The following is a 20,664-nucleotide window of genomic DNA, read 5'->3' on the forward strand; positions in this document are numbered from 1 at the left end:
TTTCCCCACAACCGATGTCAGACTTACCGGTCTATAATTCCCCATTTTCTCTCTACCAGCTTTTTTAAATAGTGGGGTTACATTAGCTGTCCTCCAATCCATGTGAACTGTTCCAGAGTCTATAGAATTTTGGAAGATGACCAGCAATGCATCTACTATTTCTAGGGCCACTTCCTTAAGTACCCTAGGATGTAGATTATCAGGCCCTAGGGATTTATCGGCCTTCAATCCCGTCAATTTCCCTAACACCATTTCCCTACAAATACTGATTTCATTCAATTCCTCCCTCTCATTAGACCCTATGTTCCCTGACATCTCTGGGAGGTTATTTGTGTCTTCCTTTGTGAAGACAGAACAAAAGTATGTATTTAATTGGTCTGCCATTTCTTTGTTCCCCATTATAAATTCCCCTGATTCAAACTGCAAGGGACCGACGCTCGACTTCACCAATCTTTTTCTCTTCACATACCTATAGAAGCTTTTACAGTCAGTTTTTATGTTCACTGCAAGCTTACTCTCAATCTATTTCCCTCCTCTTAATTAATCCCTTTGTCCTCCTTTGCTGAATCCTAAACTGCTCCCAATCCTCAGGTTTGCTGCTTTTTGTGGCCAATTTATATGTCCTCTCCTTGGATCTTATGCTATCCCTAATTTCCCTTGTTAGCCACGGTTGAGTCACCTTTTTTGTTTTATTTTATGCCAAACAGGGATGAACAAATTCTGTAGTTCATCCATGCGATCTTTAAATGTTTGCCATTGCCTATCCACCATCAACCCTTTAAGTAACATTCTCCAATCCATCCTAGCCAACTCATGCCTCATACCATCGTAGTTTCCTTTATTTAAATTCAGGACCCTAGTCTGAGTCAAATACTTAACTCTCCATTTTAATGAAGAATTCTATCATATTATGATCGCTCCTCCCCAAGGGGTCTCGCACAACAAGATTGCTAATTAATCCTTTCTCATTACATAATACCCAGTCTAAGGTGGCCTGATCTCTAGTTGGCAATGTTAGATGTGTAACCCCTGAAATCACACATACCTGAAGTCCTACTCATGGCCAAATAGCAGAAAACCGGGTGCAGCAGTTATGCATGACATTATGCATTTGGTTTATATCTGCCTTTTTGATGTCTAGGAAATCACAGAAAGATGGTCTAGGTTGATGGTCATAAAACATGTCAAGCAACAAAAGCTCATTAAACAGAGATGTTTCAACTGATACAGGAATGAATAATGTGGATGCATCCCTGTACGTCTACTAGGGAAATCTTTTGATAAATCATTCAATTGCCTCATCTGTTTCAATATTCATAAGGATTTTGCCTCTTTAAATTTTGCAAACCATCTAATAACCCATAATCTAATCACACCTTATTTACCAGAACTGTTCTTGCAGTTTAATTTCTGCTGTAGGAATAAACATCATCAAGGTTTTCTTTTCCCTCCTATCTCCAATTTTACTCCCTTGTCCACTGCTCACCTGAAGGAAGTGACATGCTGGTGTACATTTCTACAGAAGGTAGCAACACTTTGGTATTTTGCTCAAGTATTCTTCATCACGTGAGATCCTGGGCAAAGAGTGTTAACTGTATCGGGGTGTGGGTCCTCAGACCAACCCTGTGCTGATAGTGATATTTTTCCCTTCCTTACCCACTGATGCCTATTGTGCACCTCTGTTGTTGCTCCTAGTAGGATCAGTTAACTCAGCACTTAAAAGGCATCTAGCCTACAATTTTCCTTATTTCAAAATCTGGATGCTGGACAACACAGTGCATGTACCCACAGAACCAGAGCGGGCTGCATCCAAAACTTTAGCAAACTTACATTGGAATTTTATTTCCTCAAACTTTTTACCTTCCTCTTGTAAAAGCTCATGTATGAATTCACATCTGTTGGAAGCCTTCCAAGTGGCCATGTGAAAGCCCAGACAACAAATAGCATTTATATAATGCCTCTAACGTAGTAAAAACATCCCAAGGCAGTTCACAGGAGCAAATTTAACACCGAGTCACAAAGGATATTAGGATAGGTGACCAAAAGCTTGGTTGAAGAGGTAGGTTTTAATGAGCGACTTAAAGGAGGGAAAAGAGATAGAAGGGCAGAGAGGTTTAGGGAGGGAATTCCAGAGGTTAGGGCCTAGGCAACTGAAGGCACTAAATGCCAATGGCAGAGAGATAAAAATCAGGAATGTGCAACAGGCCAGAATTGGAGGAGTGCAGAGATCTCAGGGAGTTGTAGGGCTGGAGGAGGTTACAGTGATAGGAGGGGCGAGGAAATGGAGGGATTTGAACACAACAATGAGAATTTTTTTTAAATTAAGGCATTGCTGGAAATTTAACAATGAGATGTGACATTGGAGGGCCAAAGCCCAGTCCCAACCTTGCCAAACAGCCACACCTGTACCTTCCAACAGGATTCACAAAATAGTGATCAGGAGAGAAACTCAAGTTGATTTTTTTCAAGGGTACACTGAATGTAATCACAGTTGCCCCCATTGCTGCCTTCGCTGACAACAGCTAAGCACACAAACCAGAGGTTGTGTAATTAGGACCTTTGTTTTTTATGGCTCATTTACCTATTGAATCATTTGGACAAATCCTATAGTAGAATCAAAGTGTTTTTTCTGACATTATACATGACCAAAATATTATTTAATAAATTAATGTTTTATTGCATTTTTTTCTTAAAGTTGTACATTAGCAATGTCCTTGCCATTACATATTGGTATTCTGACAACCTCTAATCTTTCTAACCATATATTGTCTTCATAAATTACAGTATAGGAATATTTGTAAAAAGTCATAAAACATTGTTAATTCCAGTTAGTATTGACTCTGATTATATTACACACAATTATTGGCTGTGACATTTGATGGTGACCTCTGATTTTCTCCGTCTTTAATAAATACTTGATATGCTGTTGTCTTTGGCAAAAGGAGAAAAACCATATTCAAACTAATTGAACCTCAAATTGCTTAAGTAGAGCAATTCATCAAACAAGTTCCTGCTAAATTTAACAAAATGAATTTTCATGAAAAGATTTTCATAACCACCTTTGTATTATAATTGATCAAATTTATTAAGAACATTTTTTATTGCTTAGAACTGATTGAAGTCTGGGACCAGCACATCAAAAAGGCGGGCTTGTTAACTTCACGAGCTGTAAACTAGAACTGTTTTTTCCTTCATGTTCCCTATGTTACTTCTCATTTCCACAATTTTTTTTAACCTTTTACATGCATTTCACAACTACCTTTCACTTCTTGCAAAACTGCTTTTGCAACAAATGTTATCAATTTTAACATACAGGACAAATAACAGAATGCATTGATTACCTGAAGTAAGACACATTGGAAAGGAAGTAGAAACAATTACAGAAAGACAGGGGATATCCATAGAAATGTATAAGTATTTGAACTCGTGGTTAAGATCTCTGCTGGCCACCATTCACAGCATTAGTCTAGCAAAATAACAACAGAAAATGCTGGAAAAACTCAGCAGGTCAAGCAACATCCGTGGAGAGAAATCTGAGTTGACGTTTCGGGTCGAACCCTTCTTCAAAACTGGAAAGAAAAGAAAGTCTAGCAAATCCTTTTCAATTATCTGTTCTATATTTCAACGTGGTCAAATCAAAAAGAAAACGATCCCGCAAATTAGCAAAATTGAAACCGATTCAAATGATCTGAAAACATTAGAACCTTATTCTAGACAAACTAGTTATGATTGATCCCATCAGATATTTAAAAAGGATAATAGTTTTGTTACATTTTAAAAATTTCATAACTCACACTACCTTTTCCATAAGACTTTTCTTTCCTTGTACTTGGCTCTGATGATCCAGTGGCACATGACAAATGTCATCCTCAAGGCAAGCCAAGCTCACTGTGCAGCCCATGAGAATGGCGGAGTTGCTCTTTTCTTACAGTGAGCTCTTCACGGCACTTTCCTGCAAGACGTTTCAGGTTAATCTGCAATACTTTTAGACAAGCAGCTAAATCTTCCGGCGCCTGGCTATACTTGACCTTCACTCGGTAACCAGAACAGGTGATAGCAAACAGATCTAGTACAATTCATACGATGTCTAGCTCCAATCAACATAAACTGACCAGATTGTCCCTCACAGTGGAAAAAGCAAGGGATATGTCGCGTGCCTTTGACTCCACTAAGGAAATGAAGCCTTCCTACTCTAGTGGGAGGGTTTCTGGATCTGGGTACTACAGCTAGAAGCAAAGTTTTAAAAAAAAGTTGGAAGCTTCTCAATATAAGTCGTCCAATCAGCCAAGAAATATTAAACTCTTCACAAACGACCTATACAAAAAAAATGATGACATGCATTTAAAGACATATGGGGTAGTGATTATTTCAGAAACAAATGCACTGCTTAGAACAACCATAAATCAACAATTAAACGGAGCAAAGAGACAGTCCAAAATAGCTCCATATGAGATCAAAGTGATTTTGTTTTACCAAAGACACATGTCATCCAATATAGTGCATCAGGATGATGTATACTACCTGCATAAATATTGCACATACTTAATGACGGTTAATGTCACCTGTAACTACTTCTTTCATGTTATGCCTTTTATTCACAAGAATTACTGCATTGAATTATTTACCCTTATAAAGCAAAAACGTTATTATTTCTGGAATTTGAAAAGATGCCTTCAGGGGGTCTTTTTAATGAAATCCAGACCTTCAGCTCTGGCTGAAGTTAAGAACAGCTCAAATATCAGGAAATGAGTCCCATCTGCTCTGTGTGGATTCAAATAACACTATTAAAATAAGATTTTATAAAACTGAATCAATAAGCAAATCCCTCTGGTCACTAATTATGTTTATATTTCACTGTTTCCCATCATTTTGTTTAAATAGTGTGCATAAGTAGTATGACACAAGAAAATGAATTCAGACGCTCTAAAAACATACATTACTGATTTTTCACCAGTTATTGAGGTAACACAGTAGGCAAATGGAATATTAATTTACTTTCCCCGAAAAGCCCCAAAAAATGGCAAACAAAATCACGACATCCTTTTTTGCCAACGTTTCTTTGAAATATATGATTTTCCAAAAGCTTTTCTTCATTATGTAGGGAGTATTCTTCAACAACTATTAACAGCATCGTTGCTAAAGCAAATAGTATAAAAAATCCACAGCAGGGCAGAGGAATTCAAGAGGGAGCTCAGTTAGAGCTGGAACAATGGCACACTGTACACTGTGATGTAGGCAAAACCCACAGGAAGTTTGCTTCTGTTTAATTCAAAGAATAATTTAACCGCAGATTCTTAAAGGCGCACAGTTGCTCCTATATGGTATATTGGGTAGCAGCAGAAAGGAGAATCAGTGACTGAAATGGGCCAAATATTGGCTGGTTGTGTGTGGAAGCATCTAGTCTTGACCCAGGCATCGCCATAAGGCTTCATGACTGAAATAGCACTAAACACTATTCCACTGGCTGAGGATGTTGGGCTTAAACCAAATGTGCCATCACACTGCCTGTAAGGTAAATTCACAGAAACCCACATACCATCAGTGTTAACTCAAACACATCTGAAAATCCCCACGAAATCAAGTTTATAAGCAAACACAATCAATCAAATCCTAGTATAACTAACCACACTGCATCTCAGATAAACCAAGACTAGGGTTACATGCCTAAATCTATAAGTATTAGTTGTTGACTGTTATCCTTTTGGAGCCGAATTTCCTGTCAGTGCTTCTGGCGAACTGACCCTCACACAAGGGCAAGCAGATTGCATATACTGGCAATTGGGATAATCACAATCGCTGCCAAACTTATCATTTCAACTAATTCTAGCTATTCTAGCTAACAACACTACATTTGCTAAAATTAGAATCACCACTTTGCACTATTTTTATGATAAAGAGGAAGGATACTCCTACCAGTCAATCACTTAGGCCGCGATTTTACCATAGGCAGCGGGTTGGAGGGTTCCGTCCTGTAGGGGGTGGCGTGTGGTGGTGTTTGGCGCGTACGCCCAGTCAGTTGTGCCCCTGACTGTTTATGAGCGGTTCGAATCGCTCCCACGCCCCTGGGTTCTAGACACCGGACTTAGGTACAGGCGGCGATACAGAAAAGACTCGAGTAGACAGGTGGTTTGGATGTAAGCAAAACTCAAGATTTTATTAAACAGAAAAATAACAGTCTTGAGAAGTTACCAGTATAAAAATTACAGGCAAATACAAATAACTATATACTTATACAGGGAATGGGGAACACACGGCACATCGAGGGAAAACAACTATCTTAACAATCCCCTTATCCTTATCCCACCCCCTATACCTAACTAGATCAAGCTATGAGGGGCCAGAATTTATGCTCCCCAATCAAAAGGGGTCTGCTGAACTCAAAACAGCGGTGGGGTTCGGGGTTCGCTCTTGGTGCTCTCTAGAGCCTGCCGTCGTCACGTGGTCTCTGGGTGCTGCAAGGGCGTTGTCCAGGTACGAGTACCCCAAAGTTAAAGTCTCTGCTTGGGTGCTTTACCTTGCAGGGATGACGGTTCCTCTTCCTTGGCTGACAGTTTGAGTTTGCATAAAGATAGTCGGTCAGCTGAGACTGAAGGCCCGATGATTCGAAGCTTATCTTCAGTCGTCTTCCTCAATTCGTCTCCTCAGTTCGTCTTGCCTCCTCGCCTCGTCGCGTCCCGCCTGGCCTGGATTGTCCGTGTCCGCCCGATGCAGTGCCTGGGCGATTCCAGATGGAGTGGGGAAAGGCACGGGCAAAGGCCAGGGGATAAGCACGGGACGGGGAAAGAGCAGCAGCCACGAGGTCGAGGAGCAAGGATAGGCCAGAGAGAAGAGAAAAAAAAAGAGATTGCTACCCGGGGCCTTCAATTATACTCCTTTCAAAAACCCTTATCTGCGCGCCAAATCAGGTTAGTTCTTTGTCTTAATATTGGCGGGCTATTTTAAATAATGGTGGCAATCTATACTAACTGTTTTTAGGTGGCCGGTAATCACATCTACTGGCCCGATAATTGACTTGTTTTGTTATGAATGCACCTTGATGAGACTGTCCAGCCTCAATGGCTTCCTTAATCCGTTGCCGATTATTTATGCAAACTGCTTGATGGCCTTAACTGTAGGCCTAACTGGATTTAGATTTGTCTCCAATTTGATCTAATGCATAATTCAAAGTCCTGTCTGCTTTCAAAATACAAAGTCTCTCTTCACAGAAACTGCAGCTTTGGTTTCGATTTCTCCACAAGCTGCCTGCGTCGCAGAGTCCAAGTTTTAAAATCTCACAGGCTTTCTGCCACGAGGCACGGACGCCATCTTGGGTACACTTTTTGATTTAAAATGTCCATGTAGGGTCCCTTTTATTAATAACTAGCTGGAGTGCCCGGCGGTGCCGATGGTTTTTTTTTTTTTTTTTTTTTTTGAGGGCATGTTGTTGTTGGGAGAGAGAGCGGCTGGGGGGGGGGAAAGAGAGAGGCTGGGGGGGGGGGGGAAGAGGAGAGAGAGAGAGAGAGAGAGAGGAGACTGGGGAGAAGAGAGAGATGGGGAGAAGAGAGAGATGGGGGAGAGAAGAGAGAGGGATGGAGAAGAGGAGAGATGGGGGAGAAGAGAGAGATGGGGGAGAAGAGAGGAGATGGGGGAGAGAGAGAGATGGGGGAGAAGAGAGAGATGGGGGAGAAGAGAGAGAGAGAGACTCTGCTGGATTTAGTTCGGGATTAGCCCTGGAGAGAGAGGGGGGGGGGGGAAGGGCGCCTCAGGCCTGGCCAGATGGACCCCTGCGAAGGAAGGAAGGCGGCGAGCTCTCCCTCCCACTCCCTCTCCTCACCCTCCCTCTCTCCTCTCCCTCCCCTCCCTCTCCCTGATTTCCTCTCTCTCTCTCTCCCTCCCTCCCCCTCTCTCTCACTTTCCTCCGAGCCCGGATGCGGTGAGCCTAAGCCCCCGTGTGCGGATCAGCACCGGCCGGTGCGCGGCCGAGCGCGTGAGGCCCGGCCTGACTCTCAGGTCCCGCTCCGGGCTGCCACTGACGTTCTCAGGCACTCGCTGTCTCCCGCCCCGCCAGCCTTTACCCAAGATGGGCGGCGATGGCAATGCCCGGCTCAGTCCCGCCGCACCAGCCTTTACCAAGATGGCAGTGATCGCGGGCCCGCTGGTTTGGAATCGGGCCCAGCGGGACGGGCGGTGCCTAGTTTCGGGCGTGGCTGGCGAGGAGAGGCCCGAGGCTTCGAGGCCTGCAGGCAGCTCATCCCACCGCCGAGGGGGGGAAAGCCCGAGTCCCCCTTTGCAAAAGGATTTTTTTTTCTTTTAAAAGCAACTTTTTTTTTGTTGGAAATCTGTATTTCAAAATAAACACACAGAAAGTGGGAACAATAAATCATTAGTTAGGAATCAAGATGGTGGCCACTCACCTCAGCTCAGAAGGATTAGGCCCCGCCCACACACGCAATGAAACGCCCCCCGTGATGCACGCGATTGGTCAACCATCAGGTCACTCAACTGTAGGATTCGTCAACCATCACATCACTCAACGCTATCCCCTGTAGGATGGCCTCAGTCCCCACACACACAATGAACCGCACTCCCCCCCATGATGCACCGATTGGTCAACCATCACATCACTCAACGCTATCCCCTGTACGATTAGTCAAACCATCACGTCACTCAACGCTAATGAGCGGAATTTTGCCGTTTTTCGAACCTTTTTTGTATACTGTCCGAACAATTTTTTGTCTGAACAAAAAGTAAATACGCCTATTAGGGGAGTCTAATAAGCTTTCTTTTGATATAACATGCGTGTAGGTACGCTGTATAACTTTTGAGTGTACAGCGGACAGTCAGACAGACAAACAGAGACAAACTGCTTTATTCTATATATATATATATATATATACACTAGCTGGGAGCCCCGCGTTGCGAAGGCAATTTTGGGCGCTTGGTCCCTGCCCGGGTCTCGCCTTGGCCTTCCCTGCCCCTGTGTGTCCCCCCTCTCCCTGTCATGTCCCCCGCCCCTGTCGTCAGTCCCCCCCTCTCCCCTGTCATGCCCTCCCCCTCCCCTGTCTCCCTCCCTCCCCTCCCCCTCCCCTCGCCCTCTCCCCTGTCTCCCTCCCTCCCCTCCTCCCCCTCCTCCCCGTCTCCCTCCCTCCCCTCCCCTCCCCCCGTCTCCTCTCACCCTCCCCGTCTCCTCCCTCCCCTCCCCTCTCCCTCCCCCTCCCGTTCCTCCCTCCCCTCCCCTCCCCCGTCTCCTCCCCCTCCCCCGTCCCTCCCCTCCCTCCCCCGTCTCCCTCCCCTCCCCTCCCCCTCCCCGTCGCTCCCCTCCCCTCCCCGTCCCTCCCTCCCTCCCTCCCCTCCCGTCTCCCTCCCTCCCCTCCCCCTCCCTCCCTCCCCTGTCTCCCTCCCTTCCCCTCCCTCCCTCCCTCCCTTCCCCTGTCTCCCTCCCTCCCCTCCCCCACCCCCACACCTACCCTCCCCCACCCCCTCCCCTTCCCCCACTCCCCTGTCCCTCTCTCCAGCCCCTGCCCCTGCCTAGCGCCTGAGGTCCGGTTCTGAGCCGGGACGGACCAGAGCTGAGGTCCCCCGCGTATGGCGCGGGCTGATGGACGGCCGCTGCGGGCGGGCGGCGCATGCGCGGTCAGTGCGGGCGGCGCATGCGCGGTCAGTGCGGGCGGCCGCATGCGCGGTCAGTGCGGGCGGCGCGAGGCGGCCCGCGGGGGGCAGGCAAGGGCGGCTTGGCGGCCGTTAACGAGCGACGGAAACTTCGCCGCGGCCCGCCCGCGCTCCCGTCCGCGACACCGTGAAACTGAGAGGGGGAAGTAGAGAGAGACAGAGAGGGAAGAGGAGAGAGGGAAGAGGAGAAGGAGAGAGGGGGAAGAGGAGGAGAGAGAGAGAGAGAGAGAGAGAGGGAAGAAAGAAAGAGAGAAATATTTTGAGCTTCAGGCCCCGAGTCCCTCCTGCGCGAGGGGTGAGGAGGAGGGGGGGGGGGTTTGCTAAACACAAGATAAAACTCAAATAAATTGTTAATTAATTCTCTAACACATAATTCAAATATTTACCTACTTCCCTAACACACTGAAAGTGTGGGGGAAAAAAAAATCGTGAAAAATCAAGATGGCGGGCCACTTACCTTGGTTCAGAAGGATAAGGCACCGCCCACACACACACCGATTGGTCGACCGGGTCAGGTCACCGAAGCGTAGGATTGGTCAATCGTCGAGTCACTCGACACTCAACTGTAGGAAGGAACCCGCCGTCCGATTGGTCGACCTCGACGTCACAACGGTCGCTAATGAGATGCTAATGACGGGAACGCTGAACGTTTTTGGGATACCGCGGGCGGGATTTTTGTCCGGCCGAAACGTAAACACGCCTATGACCGGTCCGGAATCGCAAGCTTTCTTTTGAGGCGACGCACGCGTCGGTACGCTCTGTAACTTTCAAACGTAGAGAGGAACGGACAGACAGACAGACATCGGGACAGACAGAAGAGCGCCTTTAATATATATAGATATATAAACCGGTATGTCCTCTCTGTCTGTCTCTCTGTCCGGCTATACAATCAAAAGTTATAGAGCGAACCTACACGTATGTGTGGTGATTATTCTTGTTTTATAAGAAGCATTGTAATTGGTTGCCTGTTTTCCTGCCTTGAAATATATGCTGTAAACTTATTGGTTAGTTGATTCCATGTGACCTGTGGTGGGGCCATCTTAAATTCAGTTTTCTACAGTTTGGTTGAGACTGGGTGCTCAACATGTACTTGCTGGTTTTTTAAGGTTAATAAAGCCTAGCTTTTGAAAGGCAATCTACTCTTTATTTCAGTATGTTATATCGAAAGAAAGCGTATCGTTAGGGGACTCTCGTAGGCATATTTACTTTTTCGTCAAACAAAAATTGTTTGGACAGTATACAAAAACGTTCAAAAATCCTCAAAAATCCACTCATTAGCGGTTGACCAATCCTACCTCTCATTAGCGTTGAGTGACGTGCTGCTTGACCAATCCTACAGTTCACTCACCTGATGGTTGACCAATCAGTGCGTCACGGGCGGGTCCTAATCCTCCAGTCTCCCTAAACTTCGCCGCCATTTTTTCCATCCCCACAGGGACAGCAGCAGCAAAAGAATCCCCACATTGCGGCTCCCGATCCCGCTCCCGCCCCCGCCCCGCCGGAGCGGCAGGTAAGTTGTGCTCACTCGGGCCATGCCTCGCAATCGTCGAAGGTGCAGAGGAGCTGGAAGTGGGGGACGGAGAGACGGGCGCAATAGAGCAAGCTAGTGACAGAACAGATTTGAAAACCTCATTTAGATTTCATGAGTGACTGATATGGCATCTGATGTTCATATAGATTGAGTTCTGATCATCTGCACAATAGGATGTGTCTGCTACGTTAATATCACATGTTTAACTCATGCCTTTACTCCCCCACAGGACCATTGAAAGCCCCCCTCCCCACTGTCTAGGAGGAAGAGCCAGAAGGCTCTTCAGAGGAAGCTGCAACCTCTGAGGGGGCGCGGTCAGCAGAATTGAGCACATCCAGCACCAGCGCAGATACGCACACCTCGGTGGGTCATTCGCGAGATAGAGTAGTGTTATCACCTGGTGTATCACAGCTCACAAGTGAGCAGCAGCAGATGGTGGAGACAGCGACAGCAGTGGAGAGTCCTCGTCGGAGGCTGCAGGGCACTCCTACTCTGCTCAGCTGCATGTAGACGCTGTGCCTTGGGGCTATCCAGAAAGAGAGCAGTGCTGGAACTTCAGGAACAAGTGCAGGAGTCCGACAGGGTTTACATCCACGGTAACTGCGAGTTTGCAGAAAATGGAGGAGTCCATGTCAAACATGAGCAATGCCGTGGTGCACGCAATGGCGAATGTAGGTGCCGCCATGGAAAGGATGGCAAACTCCATGGTGGACACAAATTGCCAGACTCAAATGAACATGGTGTGGAGATGCCGGAGTTGGACTGGGGTGGACAAATGTAAGAAGTCACACAACACCAGGTTATAGTCCAACAGCTTTATTTGAAATCACAAGCTTTCGGAGCGCTGCTCCTTCTTCAGGTGAAGTGGAGAAATGCATAAAGACACAGCTTATATAGTCAGAGAATCATGTCAGATGTTTACAGGTAACCTTTCCAACTGCCATTTATCACACCTCGGCAGAGAGATAATCACAGCAGTCAAAGGTGTGAATGGTGTCCAAACAGGTCAGTCAGGGAAACGTTACATCAAAGAACAATGAGGTGGGGTCACAAGGGGTCAAATATTGCAGATGAACATGGTGACTCTTCTAAATAGATGGTCTGCTATGGAGGATAGATGGGCATCTATTGAGGAGAGGAACCAGAGGTACATGGACATCCCTGTCATGAGGACTATCAGTACAGAGACGGGTCCTCATGTACCCACTGATGTGCAGCAAGGTGCTCTCCAGCCACTTGCTAGCAGTGAAGTGCGGGTGACCGATGAGATGGATGTTGGTGGTTCACAACAAGGAAGTGTGGGCTCCTCTCCAAGCACTCTCACTCCTATGCCACTGCAGAGCCCTCGGTCAGAGCCCATGAGTCCTCACCCAACTGAGATGGCCGTCTCAGCTGCTGCACATCCACAGGAGGAGCAGACTATTGCCGAGCCCTCCCAGGCTCCCAAACCCAGAGGACATCTGCCAAAGGCATCAAAGTAGGTGCCACATGGAAGTGAACAAGGTGCCTCAAAATCTGCTGAAGCCACAGGGGAAGCACCACGTAGAAGTACACGTAAGAGAAAGTTATCACACAAATAGTCACAAGGGTAGTCACTTAGGTGTTTTGATCTAATACAAAGTGAAGTTTCTCATTGTTATTTCAATTGTAATAAAGAAATGCGATGGCAAAGATTCAAAGAGTTGGCCTATGTGTGCTCAGAAATGGAAGTTACACAGTGAGGGGTCAGGGTGCCTTTCATCTGTAATGATGGTGGTGAGATAGCAACCCACAGTTTATTGTACAGATTCTGTATGGTGCATTAAGAAGGTTGACCAGACACTCACTTCTATGTGCCAACACGTGTTTGCTGTGTAAACTCACGCAAATCTGGCATGGATTAGTGCATCCCTTGCCTCATGGCCAGCAATGTGCTTGCATGCTGGTGGAACTGGCACATCCGCCTCTGCAAGGTCTTCCTCCTCCTGCTCCTGAGGAGGCTGTGCGCTGAGCCACTTGTTCCTCAGGCAGCGGTAAGCCACGCTGCAGTGTGATGTTATGCAGTGCACAGCAGACCACGATGATTCTGGAGACCCTGGCTGGTGCGTACTGTAGGGCTCCACCAGATCTGTCAAGGCATCTGAATCACATTTTGAGCAAGCCGATGGTTTGCTCTATGATGCTTCTGGTGGAAATGTGGCTCACATTGTACCACTCCTCAGCTTTGTTTGATGGCCTCATTGGTGTCATTAGCCACGTTTTCAGAGGACAGGCCTCGTCTCCAAGTAGCCATCCGGGAAGTTGGGTTGGCGGATTGAACAGCTGAGGCACAGTAGACTGCCGCAGGATGAAGGAGTCATGGCAACTGCCAGGGAACTTGGCACAAACATGCATAATGTTCTTCCTGTGGTTACACACCAGCTGGACATTAAGGGAGTGAAAGCCCTTGTGGTTCACAAATACAGGTGGGTTGTGATGGGGTGCCCTAATGGCCTCATGTGCGCAGTCTACAACGCCCTGCACCCTTGGCAAGCCTGCCATGTTTGCAAAGCCAACTGCATGCGCGGATACACTTGCTTCATCCGTGGAGAAGTGGTTGTAATTGTGCACTTTTGCAAAGAGAGCATTGGTAATCTGTGTGATGCAAGCATGTGTGGCCAACTGGGAGATGTCGCTATGTCTGCTGCTAATCTCTGGAAGGATCCTGAAGCAAAGAAGTTGAGTGTGGTGGTGACTTTGACAGCCACTGGTAAGGAGTGTCCACCCGTTCCTCTGGGCTCCAGGTGTTGGTGCAGCATTGTTCAGATGTCACCTACTACCTCTCGTGGAAATCTCAGCCTCCTTTGGCACTGCTGCTCACTCATGTAGAGGAAACTCTTCCTCAGTCGGTTAACCCTGTATTGGGGGTATCTCCTGCGGCGCGGTGCAGCCCTGTGCTAAAGCTCTCTGCCCTGTGCAGCATCAGGAGGCTGAGGAGGAGGTTGGCGCTCCTATTGTTGCTGCTGCTGTTGTGCCTGGTTCTGCTGCAGCCACAGCTGCTCTTCCTCCGATTCTGAGGACCAGGATGAGAGGATATAAATGGTTCTCATTCCACTGGTATATATCTCAGTTGAGGAACAGATGTTATTATAAGCGCTCAGTCAATGTGGGGAGAGGGTTTTCCAAGGAGGTCACAGTGAATATGTATCTCAGCTTAAACACTTACAAGCTCAATCGACCTGCAAAATGTGTTCCAAAACCTCAAAACACAAAGTTCTGACATCTGAAAGTCAGCCATGTTACAGGTCCGCTTTTATGCTACTGGAGCAGCAGTCAAGTATTCAGCGAGTTGCTGAACCCGGCACAATCAGCTGGCGTGTTTGTCACACGACGTGCAACACACTGAAAATGTAGTAAAATGGGAAGAGCCTCTTAAAATAGGATTATCCAGGTAGTTAACAAGCTGTTAACTGCCTTAAGTGTCTCTCCCGTCGTTTGGTGTCGGGTCTGATCGGGACTCGCAGACCTGACACTTCGTAACGTTGTGTGGAGGCGGAATGGCGGCGGGTTCGCAACCCGCCATCAATCATTTTGACTTTAACTCCAGACCCGTCTCCAAACCCACCCTCTGAGCACCAGCAAAATCGTGGTCTTAGAAAAGAAGTGTCACAGTGAAATTAGTGACAGATAAGCCTTGACAATTAAAATGAAGCACAAAAGTATATTATCTTGGAATTTATAAATTATTGGCTAAAAATGCACAGACACAAATATTTAATCATACTGATGGAGTTTATGCAATATTGAGGTGGAAAATACATTCACCTTTCATGTCTCAGAAGCTGAAACACCTCTCGTTCTTAGTTGCAAGTGATTGAAGCTCTCGCTTTACCTGGACAAGTCTTGCTCTTCTGTATAGAAAAACACTTAAAAAAAAAATTAATCTGAACTACTCCAACCACGTACGCCCTTAAATTAAAGAGTCTTATTTGGCTTCAAATGTGATCCTCTCTCAGCCTGCCATAGTGCGGCTACGTGTCCACTTATTTATAGCTCTTTTCAAAGCGGCTTGTTAGTAGCAGTTCTTTTAAATATGGAGTCTCCATAAAATTCTAACACAGAAGTGTTACCTAACCTTTCAGACACCACCAAGGCCCTGACCACTCCTTTCCCAATTACCAACTGCCACAGGCTAGACAGTTGGGAGTTTGAAATTGCAGTTGTAAATGACTCGGGAGAATTGTTTTCCGGGGGCAGATGCAGAAGGAAGTGGGGGTGGAAAGGTACAGGGCAACATAGGTGGTGATAAATACAAGGAAGTGGTCACAGATGGCTATGTCTATGCTTGAGATGATGGGAGCAAAGGCCAAATTGTTTACAATAATCTATGGATTCAAAGCGGTCTTTACATCCACAATGTACTGGATGGTTTCCTCAAAAGTCAGAGTTGACACAGGACTTCAGGTCAGTGAAGGCATGTGCATAGCTGTCATCCATCTATTCTACTTCAACCACAAAGCAACTTTCATTGGTTTGTTCACTGCTATATCGCCTAGAGAATATCAGTAAGTGAATTCTCATTTTTTTAAATATTCATTCTTGGGACGTTGGCGTCATTGGCAATGCCATTATTTAATGCCCTTAAAGGTAGTGGTGGCGGTGGGTCGTCTTGAACTGCTGCAGCCCATCTGGTGAAGATGTCCCACAATGCTGTGAGCAGTGAGTCCACAATTTTGACTCAGCGACGGTATAGTTATTTTCTGACAAAAGGATTAGAATTAATCCAGGAGGAGTATAGACGTTTAGTATTAAGCAGAGCACTGGGTCCACGCAAGTCAGATCCAATCTCATGTCATGGCCTTGTCTATCCATCCATTGTGATGCATTCATGCTCTCTTTTAAATAGAAAGGTTGATCCTCTGATCAGGCATTTCCAGTGAGGGGTGGCATTGACAGGCAGCACCTGATTGGTGAATCATCCCGATAATGTAAAGAAATAATTTGGTTGGATCACTATGTTCATAAGCATCATGGTGAACTATGACTTTTCATACCTGTGCCTGAAATCAATTGCTCTCTTCTATGCTACTTTCACAGGACCTTGCTGTGCACCCGTTGGCTGCCACATCCACCGACAAAACAGTGACTCCCCTTTAAAAGTAATTAATTAGATGTTACGCACTTTGGGATGTCCTGAGGATGTAAAAGGTGCAGATCCTGTGAGGCCACATACCTGCAAGCTCGCTCTCTTTCTTTCTGTAACAGATCATCTCACACAGGAATCATTCCCCCACTTCAGGATGTCTTACAGGGGTGCTCATGCTTTAGTTGAGTTTGTTGTGATCCCTGACACTCCTCCTTGTTGACACCTGCAAGCTTTCCTTCTAACCTGGAAATGCATTGGCCACCAAAGCTCAGCCACCCCCTCACCCTCCGGCCCCACACAGCATATTTCTCTTGTGTTTCCCCCACCCAAGTACCCTGTCTAAATCACATTCAAGCTTCATTCAACTGGACTCACGCTCAGTCAGTGACGGCACCTGCAAGTTAGGTATCCAACTGTTTTACTCCAACTGCAAAGTGACTTTTGTTTGTTCACTGCTATCTCCACTGCACGTCAACAGTTCCTCAGCCAAAAATGATGGTGGTAAGGTGGCAAAGTATACAAGGCTGTAGCTTCTTAAAATTCTCAGTACAAAGGGGTGTGTATGACACACAGGGGCTTCTTATAACGGAAGACTTAAGGTATTTATAGTCAAACCTCATTACATAAAACTCTTAGTACAAATCTCTCACATTAACAAACTCTGTCTGTGGCAAAAATTGAAATGCCATTCCAGTCCCCAAAGCAGCTAAAATACTTATGAACATTTTTTTCCACTATAGTTGTCTAACTTGCCATTCTGTAGAAGTTCAGAATAATGTTCCACTCTAATTGATGCATTGCTTGTCAGCTGTTAGAATGCTTTACAGCCTTCAAACTTCGACTATACACAAGTAGATTAAATTCCTGTAATCTTTCAGTAAGGTTATCATATATCGACTGAATGGAGCATCCTTATTGATGTCAGCCACAAACCCTGAGGAATGGGGAACATTTCAAATACAGCACCACACTGCAATAGGTAAGAGTTCATGTTCAGCTTCCAAATAGCACTGCTGTAAACAATGGATGTGCAGGAGAGATAACAATGAAAAGGATCACCTCAGGAGTCAGAAGACAACTCTCAAACTTTACCTTTCAGGGATTAACTTTATCACCCGAGCTCCTTGACAAAGTTTTTTCTTGTAATTATCCCCTCCCATTTAATACTCCGTACTCGATGAATACCATTTCAAATCTTTAGTCAGATGGAAAAACAAGACGTGAAAATCCAATCATGCACCTCTCAGCACTGGGCTCTTCTGTCAAATAATTGGTGCTACCACAAAAATTCTCTTCTACACACCACATCATTTTTCTCGTTTTTGTCATACCATCAAGCTTAACTGTTCCTCCTGGATTTTAAAATGAAAATAAAACATTTTTGCTGATTTATTTAAGCATAAAACCTTTTAGTCTCCATTTATAACGGTTTATTCATACGTTGCACACTACTGCTTCTGTTCCCACATCTGTAAAAGCTCATCAAGTCACTGGTGTTTGTTACCCACAGGGAAACGAATGTTAACACTCAACCACTGTAAAAAGTTTAACGTTTTGATATTCTGAAGGTATATATTACACTGCCAGTCCATTTGTTTATATAATAAATGCTTCTGTTAAAACCAGACAAAAGTACGTGCATTTTGCAAACCTGTGACCAAGATTCTGAAGAAATTTGTTTGAGGCTAAAATTGACTAACAAGAGTTCATTTGTCAGACAAAGATGCATTGTACCGGTCACAAAATTACACTGCCAGTTGATGGCAGAGCTGCCAAGTTCAAACTAAATCTTAGTTGCCTACTGTGAGTTATAAGCACAGGTTCAGATTTAAAGGTACATGTAGGCATAAATTCACAAACTAAAGACAATTGGTCAGTACAGTGGGCTATAACACTGTCATAAGAACATAAGAAATAGGAGCAGGAGTAGGCCAATCGGCCCCTCGAGCCTGCTCTGCCATTCAATAAGATCATGGCTGATCTGATCCTAACCGCCAATCCACTATCACAGAACCATCTCCTGAATCTAACAGAATTAGACACACGAAATAGGAGCAGGATCAGGCTACACGGCCCCTGGGCCCGCTCTGCTACCCACAGGGCCATGACCGATCCGAACCTAGACTCATGTCCAAATTCCTGCCCGCTCCCCGTAACCCTTAATTCCCTTTACTTCTAGGAAACTGTCTATTTCTGTTTTAAATTTATGTAATGATGTAGCTTCTACAGCTTTTTGGGGCAGCATATTCCATGGACCTACCACCCTCTGAGTGAAGTAGTTCCTCCTCATCTCAGTTTTGAAAGAGCAGCCCCTTATTCTAACCCTATGCCCCCTAGTTCTAGTTTCACCCATCATCAGGAACATCTTCCCCGCATCCACCCGATCCAACCCCTTCACAATCTTATATGTTTCAATAAGATCGCCTCTCATTCTTCTGAACTCCAATGAGTAGTTGGGTACACCTCTAGGACCCAAATTTGAATTCAGCCAGCCCAATTGGCTAGTAAAGCTCCCAATTGAAATAGGCTTGGCTAATGTTAACCAAGTCCACATCACAAAACTGTCTACAACACTAACTCAATCTCACTGAAAAATTGAAGATCTGGAGGTTCCGCGCAGACTGCTCAGTGGCTTTTAAATGAAAAAAATCGCACATGCACGGAAATTTGAATGGGCCACGCAGCCTGTTAAAGGAGCAGCGCACCCAAAAAATAATTAACAGGAACATTGGTGGTAACCAAAAACTTGGTAAAATAGGTAGGTATTAAAGAGGGTCTTAAAGGAAGAGAGGGAGGTGAAGAGGGAGGGACTTCCAGAGCATTGGCTTAGGCAGCTGAAGGAATGGTCACCAACGGTGTGGGGAGAGGAGGGGGGAGGTGTACAAGAGGCCAGATTCAGGGGAGTGGAGGGTGGGTGGAGGGTGGAGGGGTTGTAAGGCTGGAAGAGTTTACAGAAATAGGTTGGGCTGAAGCCATGGAGGGATTTAAACATGCTGAGAAATTTAAATTTCAGCCTATGGGGAGAACCAGGAGCCAAAGTAGTTCAGCAAAGACAGATATGCTGAGTGAGCTGTACTTGGGGCAGGATAGGATAAGGACAGCAGAGTTTTGGAAGCAGTGAAGCCTGGAGGTGACAACGGCATCAATGAAGGCTTCAGCGGCAGATGGATTTAGGTAAGAGCAGAGATGGACGATGTTACGATGGTGAAAGTAGGCAGTCTTTGTGATAAAAGGAGGTCTGAAGTTCAACTTGGGGTCAAACAGGATACTGTAATTGCAAACATTTTGGTTCAGCCGGAGATTGTGGCCAGGAAAAGGGATGGAGTCAGTGGCAAAGGTCTGGACTTTTTCTTCAGGATCTGAAATTGATGATTTCACTCTTCCCAAAGTTTAGCTGGAGGAAATTACGGCTTATCCGAGACCGGATTTTGGATAAATAATAAGACAGCATAGAGGCAGTCTGGAAGAGTCGAGAGGTGGTGGAGAGGTAGAGCTGGATGTTATCAGCATTCACATGTTATCACATGTAGATGGGGTCATGGATAAATCGTTGTGGACATCAGAGGTGACCTTGCAAGGATAGGAAGAGAAGCCACTGCTAGAGATGCTAGGAATGGTACCAAACAGCTGCAGTCCCATGGAGTTGGATAACAGACAAGCACTGGAGGAGGATTGTCTGGTTGACTATGTTTAAGGCTGCAGAGGGGTCAGGAGAACAAGACAGAATACTACACCATGGTCAGAGTCACAAAAAATGTCAATGTTGTGAGAGGGGTGGAGGGATCTGGTAAACAAGCAAATGTTTAAGGAACTTTCAGAATAAACAGAGGTTGCAGATGGGACAGTTGAGAGTACAGGGCTAAAAGGTGGATTTTTTGAAGGGGTGGTGATGACGCTTTTGAAAAGTACGGGGGCATGAGTTTGTGATTCATGACTTTAAAAAATAAGAAAATATTACATGGTCCCTAGAAACCTTGGACACCAATTTTCGATCACTCCGTATAAAGCAAGCATGAATGCATGGACGTTGTATGCAGGTCAAAGTGACATAGCCGTCATTTCATTTAAATATTACAATGACGCTCTCACTAGAAATGATGCACAAAATGGACAGAGAGCTGGCATCGCTACCCAATTTTTTCATCAGTAATGCCCACCTCATGCCCTAATATCCAGCATTACCGATTAGAAGATGCATGCTGCCATCTCTTGCTGCATTTAGTGCAGTTCAAATCCATGGACGTGATGAAGATGAAAGAAATGGCCACCTTACCAGTTCTCTACAAAATTATGACCACAATATCTCAAAAGCTTAAAGTTTCACATTTATACAAATAGCTGCTGATAAGCATTTGAGCCTGGAAATTCCTGGGCAGCCCCT

The 20,664-nt window shown here is 45.6% G+C and overlaps 1 protein-coding gene across 8 annotated transcripts in view; it reads right to left on the reverse strand.

Moving 5' to 3' along the window:
• The window catches only part of tns3 (tensin 3), a 532,570-nt gene that overhangs the window by 438,320 nt on the left and 73,586 nt on the right, over nt 1–20,664 (reverse strand). The window contains exon 1 of one of the 8 annotated variants that reach the window (XM_085988097.1): nt 3,800–4,162. The exons of the other annotated variants lie outside the window; for them this stretch is intronic. Coding sequence (XP_085844223.1) covers nt 3,800–3,901 — 102 coding nt within the window. The 5' untranslated portion in view covers nt 3,902–4,162. Of the gene's footprint in view, nt 1–3,799; nt 4,163–20,664 lie in introns of those variants that run through there. 8 annotated transcript variants of the gene reach the window in all.

This window comes from Somniosus microcephalus, chromosome 5 (genome assembly GCF_052327205.1).
Source record: "Somniosus microcephalus isolate GS21.2 chromosome 5, FLI_Smic_1.0, whole genome shotgun sequence".
Lineage (NCBI taxonomy): Eukaryota > Metazoa > Chordata > Chondrichthyes > Squaliformes > Somniosidae > Somniosus > Somniosus microcephalus.